This window comes from Carlito syrichta, unplaced genomic scaffold, assembly GCF_000164805.1.
Source record: "Carlito syrichta isolate Samal-C Ts95f unplaced genomic scaffold, Tarsius_syrichta-2.0.1 Scaffold113598, whole genome shotgun sequence".
Taxonomy (NCBI): domain Eukaryota; kingdom Metazoa; phylum Chordata; class Mammalia; order Primates; family Tarsiidae; genus Carlito; species Carlito syrichta.
Genome location: NW_007057694.1, coordinates 341,353 through 348,879, shown reverse-complemented (window position 1 = coordinate 348,879; position 7,527 = coordinate 341,353). Strand labels below are relative to the sequence as shown.

The 7,527-nt window shown below is 54.8% G+C and overlaps 1 protein-coding gene across 1 annotated transcript in view; it reads right to left on the bottom strand.

Moving 5' to 3' along the window:
• The window catches only part of PLEKHH1 (pleckstrin homology, MyTH4 and FERM domain containing H1), a 45,019-nt gene that overhangs the window by 17,296 nt on the left and 20,196 nt on the right, over positions 1–7,527 (bottom strand). The window contains 6 exon segments of the mRNA XM_021719188.1: positions 1–133; positions 342–492; positions 1,985–2,076; positions 3,075–3,153; positions 6,692–7,272; positions 7,275–7,413. The exon segment at positions 1–133 is cut by the window's left edge and continues 8 nt beyond it. Coding sequence (XP_021574863.1) covers positions 1–133; positions 342–492; positions 1,985–2,076; positions 3,075–3,153; positions 6,692–7,272; positions 7,275–7,413 — 1,175 coding nt within the window.

The following is a 7,527-nucleotide window of genomic DNA, read 5'->3' as shown; positions in this document are numbered from 1 at the left end:
CCCAGCCCATCTGTAGAGTAGGAAGAGGTGCGCAGCAGTTTGTGCTCAGGCTCCGAGTAGTCACTATCCAGGGAGCAGGCATCCGGGGGGATGGCATAGTCACCCTCGGAGCTCAGGGAGGACATGGAGACGCCTTCACAGACAAGAGGAGTCAATAAGGCTGGGTCCGCACGTCACCAGCTCCCACAGCCCAGGAGCTACAGAGCCATCCCCACTCAGCCGGGACCGTGGCTGGGGCTGGGGGTGGAGCTGCTGGGGTCATGGGCACCAAGCAAGCAGGGACCCTGTGTTCAAATGCCCATGGAAGAAGCAAGGGCCCCTTGTTGCACCCTGTTCTGTACCTCTCTTGATGGCCCGGGGGCTGCCTAGGCCGCTGGTCTTCCTGGACTCCGAGCAGGGGATCGAAGTTCGGAAGCTAGCCTGCGAGCAGCCGTCATCATCAGACCCAGAAGACTCGTCCACGAAGGGCACAGTGCTAATCTGCGTAGCTCTCTGCAAGACAGGTCCCTTCCTACTGCCACTCAGGCTGCAAGACAGGCCTCTCTCACCCTGAAGCTTATACTCAGTTGGCTCTGCATGCTCACGGTGTGGCTGGGGCAACGTTGAAGCCATTAATGGCCGGCCACCCGGCCAGGGCTCTGAACAGACAATTGTCCAGTGTAAGGTCCCTCATGAACTCACTCCTGTGTTACCTCCAGGCTTCTCAGGCCTCACTCCCCCATGCACCACCTTCTATGGTCTCCAAAGGACCCGCCCCATACACATGGAATGCCTGCCACTGTGGCCCTTGCTCCCTGCCACTAGGGGGCCAGAAAGCCACACCACAGACCAAATATGGAACAGAAGTTTTAAAAATGTGTGGGGACGGGTAACCCCTTTGGGTTCCCTCCCGCTGTGGGAGTTTTTCTGTCCTCTCAACAAATCCTGCATTCAAAAAAAAAAAAAAATACGTGGGGATATCAAAACAACAGATGAGTGATCATCTCCATGGGCAAACATTCACAAGGACTGATGGTCTCATGTAGGCTAGAGTGCAGGAGAAGGTCATTTGGCAGTACCTGTCAAAAACTAAAACATGCATGTAGTTTGCCCAGAAATCCCACTCTCGAACTCTGTCCTACAGAGATATGTATATGTAAATTCACAAAAGATGTATGTGCACAATGACATGCACTGCAACACTTATTTCAGAGGAAAATAGAAACGCATCCTAAATTGTAATCATTGGAGGAAAGCTTTAGGTGTTTGAGGGGCTTCCATACCACAAGGGGGAGGCATGAAAGGACCATGGTTAGGTGAGCCATCAAGACATATAAGATTCCCTTTGTGTACATGTATACATGCGTAGGGAGGGGATGGGAGGGAGGGGACGGAAGGGGAGGGGAGGGAGAGCATATTTGTAAAGGCACCAAAGGGTCTTACAGAATAAACACCAAACCAACAATGATAGTTGCTCTGAGGTTAGGAATTAGGGAAAAGCCACGTGAGAGGACATTTTACTTTTAGTTTTTTATTCTTCTATAAAAAGTTCTACCAAGTATTATAACTATGACTCAAAAACCAAACAACAAAAAGAGACAAAAATGTGTAGGAAAACATGTGCTGCAATTTTATCTGATTTTTGTTAAAACATGTCATGGGAGAATGTTTGAACCTTCCAAACAGTTCTGGAAGGAGCCCCACGCCGTGTGGGACCCAGGAGGACAACAGACACGAGAAAAGGCAGGGAGGAGAGGTGTGGCCAGCAGCAGGCTGAGTCTTCCCACTCTGCCCACATTCATACTGATTTGAGTTTAAGTAAACATAGAATTTTTTATAACAACCTGATAAAGATCAACCATAAAACAAAATGACATGTGGTGGGCTGAGTTCTGTGACAGGGTCTTTGCGTAGAAGCCTGACACGGGACCCCACCCCGTCAATACATGCAGGGCCCAGCGGCCTCTCCTGATGGGACACCCCTTCTTGCACAGCAGTTTCTTACCCCTTTCAGTGCTGTGTAGACAGGCACAGTGATGTTCTTGTAGACAAGGTCAGAGAAAGGCCCAGGGGATGCAAGGGCAGAAAGGCTTGAAGCTGAGAGGGGAAAAAGGGATGAGATTAACCCAGTGGCACAACCTGGAAGGGGTGTGGGGAGGGATGTGATCCATTCAGGACACACAACCTGGAAAGGGGTGTGGGGAGGCAGAGACCGGGCGGGAGAAGGGGAGGCCTGGCAGACAGTGTTCCTTCCAGCAGCACACTGCATGGCAAATGTCAGGAGGGGGCCAAAACCTCATAATCTCTCCCTGTTTTCCATCCCCCTTGACTTCCTCTGGGGACCACGATCCCCATGTGGCAAGGATCCACCACAGGGAATCCAAAAGCCTTGCCTTTTTCTTTTCTTTTTTTTTTTTTGAGTTGGAGTCTCACTCTGTTGCCCAGGCTGGAGTGCAGAGGCAAGCTCATGGCCAACACAGCCTCGACCTGCTGGGCTCAGGCAATCTTTCTGCCTCAGCCTTCCAGGTTGCTGGAACTACAGGCACACACTACTGCGCCCAGCAAATTTTTTGACTTATTGTAGAGACGAGGTCTCACCAAATTGCCCAGGCTGGTCTCAAACCCGTGGACTCAGGCAATTCTCTCGCCTTGGCCTCCCAAAGTGCTGGGATTACAGGTTTGAGCCACCACACCCGGCCTAAAGCCTTGCCTTTTAAACCATTTATCCTCCATGAGGCCTCACCATGCCCTACTCTTGCCAAGGTGAGTTATAAATCATGTGACTTTGGTCCTCCCTTTCCCCTGCCTTGTTGCAGGGATTCTGTGGCTGGTGACTCAGGAGTCACTGGGCAGGGCTCCTCCCACTGCAGAATGGGGCCTGTGCAGGGGAGGTTGGGCTGGAGGCCGCACCTAGCTCCCTTCGCTCTGTGATTGGCCACAGCCCTAGGGATGCTTCCCTTTTCCCTCAAACTTCACCTGCTGGGGATGGGGATGGGGTGCCAGCGACACTGGCCCTGGGCAGTGCTGTCTTCTTGTTACCACTTGCCCCCACCCATCCTAGACATTTGGTCCCATGAGCCCCATGTGGGACTCACGACAGCAGGTGGCGTTGCTTCTGGGGGACACGTCTGAGAGCTGCATGCCTGATGACGCCAGGGCGTAAATCCGCCTCTCCTGGAATGAGAGGTCCCGGGAGAGTCAGGGTCAGGGCCTGGGACTGTGCCCACCCAGCCCCTCCAGCTGTGTGCAGGAAATGCAGGACTCTGGAGATGGGCAGACATGGGTGGCCAGACTGGCTGCCAATCTTGGGCAAGCTACATCACTTCTGGGCCTCAATTTCTTCTGCTTTAGAATGGAGGTAATAATACTTACCTTCAGGCTGTTGTGAGAACGAGAAGAACAGAAGAAAGTAAAGATTTAACACCTGGAATAGAATCAGTGCCCAACAGAGACTCATCTCCTCTCTGGCCTCCACCCTGCTCCTTGGGACAAAGGAGATTCAGTAGGAGCCAGTCAGTAACCTGGTGGTCAGACTCTTGCCCATTTTAGAGACCCTGGGTCTCAGGACTCACCCCCAGAAGCCGGGGATGTGGCTCATGAGGTAGTCAGGGCCACACGACTAGGACTCTTTTGGAAACCAGCCGTTTGGGACTTAGGACACACTTTTCTTCCAGTAATAATAATGTTATATCATGGCTAGGCATCAGAGCCAACCCGCAAGCCTATTTAGTCTAAGGGCCTCTAGAACCCCAGGCAGAAGGCATTGTGGAAAGAGAGTGCCCTGGGCCTCGGGGACTTTGGTTCCTACCAAAAACTCCACCAGGCCCGCCTGTGCCTCTACAAATCTGCTTTCTCCATGGATCCTACAGGGAAGACAAAGGCCCGCTCAGGTGACTGGTGAGTCACCAAGGATGCCTAGAGGAGATCGGCCAGCCTTCCAAGGAATGTCCTGCCGGCTCAAGGAGGCGGCTAGACATCCTGTCATCTGTTGGGGCCAGATGGGCTGGGGGATGGGGATGGTAGGGAGTGGGCTGCACCCTGTGGTGTTGCCCAGAGGGGAGCAGAGGCCTTGGGGCCACTGGGGAGAAAAGGCAGAGCTGGCGAGTGCTGCAGGGGACGCTGGGATGACTAGAAGGAGGCAGGGAGGAAGGATACCAGGAGGGACACTTGTGGGGGTGGGCAGGGAGGCCCTGTGCTCAAGCAACACAGATACTCTGGACCAATCAGAAAAATTAGGCAGAAAAAAAGACGATTTCTGCCCAAAACAGTCATGGAATTCAACCAAGGATAGGCCTCTAACTTCACAGAGGAAATGAAACTGAAGCTTGAAGGATTTAGAGTCAAACAAAACAGGACTGTTTGACAAAGAGTTCTCTCATCGCTAACTCACAAGGTTGTTTCAAGGATGGACAGAAAGGGCTCTACAAACTCTCAAGGCACAGGCATCCCCTCTCTCTCAGACTGGGACATGCCCTCCTTTGAATTCCCAATTTCTGCTTTCCCCCTAGATGGCTACTGCCTGACAGGGAGAGAGCCTGGGCTCTCTGGTCACTGTGGTTTTCTACGCTCTTCCTGGAACAAGAGTGACTACACCGCAGGGACCTTGGCCAGAGCTGGCATGATGTCTTGTCTTCTTCAAGAGCAAGTCACAGAGGACAGCAAATGGGAGATGGATTAACTTTAAACTGCTCTGGGCAGGGAGGGCTGTAGGAAGACCTGATGCTGCCCTGAATACCTTCCTCCTGCTCAACGAATGTCCCCGTCCACCGCAGTGTCTCCTGTCCCTCTCCTTCCCCAGTGCCCCACTCGCTCTAGGTAACATGCAGAGAACGCCAGACCCACTGGCTGCACACGCATGGCTGCATTCTGGCAACACGACAGCACTTTGCCACGTTTCTTGGCCAATGCTCCCTCACACCCTCCTCCGCTTTAGTGCTCCAGCAAAGAACACTGGACCACTCTTTCACCTTCCGGTTCTCCCTCCAGGCCCACGGTGGGCAAGGCTGGGCCTCCAGTCTTGCAGGTGCCCTCGTGACAATAAGCCTGCTGGCAGTATCTGCTGAGGACGCAGCCCAAAAACTGGGGCTGTGAATCTCCCAAACCATAATCTCATGCAGGTCGCCCATGCAATGTCACGTGAGGTTGCCAAGGCAACCCCTCTTCAGGGACCCCATTCCCTCTGCTGCGGGAGCCAGCACTCAGATTCTCCCCCCCCCACACACACCACAGCAGCATCTGGGGGTCTGCTCGTGAGTAAGAGGCAGGGCAGTGGGCGTGCAAGAGCTGGGCTTCAGAGCAGCTGAATCTCTGATTCAAGCTTGGTTCTGGCCCCTCACTAACGAATGTGACCTCACTAACGAATGTGCAGGCAAGTACCTAAGCCTGCAGGGGACAGCAGTTTCTTCATCTGTGTGTGTGGGAGAAATGCACCTAACTCCTTGCACAGGTAAGGATCCTTCCCACAAGCTCTGTGCAAAGCCCTTAACACCCTCATGGCACCCTCACCAGGGACATGTGCTGCAGTGTCATTTTTACAGTCCACCCCATTTTACAAATATTTTTATTTGCTCTTATTTATTTGAAATTTTCTGTATATACAGGGTCTCGCTATGTTGCCTAGGCTGTCTTGAATTCCTGGGCTCAAACAATCCTCCTGCCTTGGCCTCTCAAACCACTTGGGATTACAGGGTGAGCCACCGTGCCCGGCCGCCCACCCCATTTTTATGTTAACTTTTTATTACTGAACATGTCAGATACAAAAGCAGAGAGAATAGTATAAAAGACGACCTCATGGACCCATCGCCCGTTGTACAAAGGCTAGTGTGTGGTCAGGCACGATTCGTCTTTATCCCCCATCCCCACCCAGAATCACTGCTTCTGAAGCAATTCCACTAGCTTGTCATTTTACCCAACGTTACAAGTAAGGAAGCTTAGGTCAAAAACAAAAACAGCCAACATGTCATTTACTGCAAACCATGACTGCAAATCCCTTCATAACAATCCTATAAAGTGAATACTGTTATCTCCATTTCACAGGGAGGGAAAATGGGGAACGGGCTCAGTAACATGGCCAAGGTCACATAGTTAGCAATTCGATCCCTAGTAGTTTGCTTCTGGAACCCACGCCTTTAACCAGTACCAGGCTGTCTCAAAGAATCACGAAGATGCAATAAGAAAAGGTCTACAAAAGCCAGGTGCAGTGGCTCACGCCTGTAATCCCAGCACTCTGGGAAGCTGAGGTAGGAGGATCACTTAAGGCTAGAAGGTTCCTGGGCAACATAACGAGACCCCATCTCTAACCAAAAAATTAAAAATCAGCCAGGTGCGGTATCCTGTGCCTTCCTCTCGGAGGACGATCCTATTTGGGAGGCTGAGGTGGGAGGATTCCGTGGGCCCAGGAGGTTGAGGCTGCACTCTAGGATGGGCGACAAAGTAAGCCAATGACTAGACAAATAAAAGGTGTGCCAGGCACCCAGCTGGTGCCTGGCGTGGGGTGAGTGCTCAGAAAATGACGCCAGCCACAGTTCACATCCTTTGGAATTCTGGCTCTGACCCTCACTAGCTGGGCGGTCCCGGCAGGCTCCGTGGTCCCCGCCTCCCAGGGCCGCCTGAGGACGCCAGCCTCCCTCCTGCGGGCACAGGAACATGCTCAACGAGCAGTGTTCCTGACGTTGGCCCGGCCCCTCTGCCCAGTCCCGAGGTCGCCTCTTACCCAGGATGGGAACCGGTGCAGCGGGGGCGTAGGCGGTTTGCTCCCCAGCTCCGCTTCCTCCAGCTCAGCTCCGGGGGCCTTCGGGCCATCTCGCTCATCCATCTCCATCCTCTCCAGTTCTTCCCGCAAGCCAACTCTGTGCTGTGGCTCGGGAAGGCGGGAGCGGGGGAGGGCTGAGAAGGCCCCGATCTCAATGCTCACCACGGGGCCCAGGGGCCCGGAACACCCCTGGGGCTGGCTGTGGTGCCTTCTGGCCACCTGGACACTGTCCTGAGGGCTGCCAGGAGCCCGCACCTTCGGCAGGGTCAGGCTGCCGCCAGGGCCACCTTCCTGGATAGAGGTCTTTGTCCAGGGCAGCCGCCCTCCCCGCGCGGGGGCCAGGCCCTCGTCCCAGGAAGCCGAGCCACGTCCGGGTGCAGGAGGATTCAGGCAGAGCCGGCAGGGCGAGCCTGCTCTCCCCGGATGGCGAAGGGGCGCCTTGGCCTCTGCGGCTCCCCCGGAGCGGGCCACGCTGGAAGCAGCAGCCTCCGCGGGGCCTCCGGCCTCCGGAACGGACTCCTGGCCCTGCAGGACATCTGGAGGGGCACAGGTGCAGCCGCCTTCAGCCTCTGGGCCTGGGGACCACAGACCTGGCCCACGGGCTGGGACCCTGGGCCTGGGGGGACAGAGTCCTGCCCTGGAGCTTCCCGGGAGGCCGCCCGCGGCCTCCCCGAAGGAGCCATCTGAAGGGTTGCGGGCGGCGCAAACACTCGCGCAGAGCTCCTCGGTCAGCCGCCCCACCACGCAGGCGCGCCGAGGCCACGCATGCTCCCGCCCGCCTGCCACGCACAGGCCCG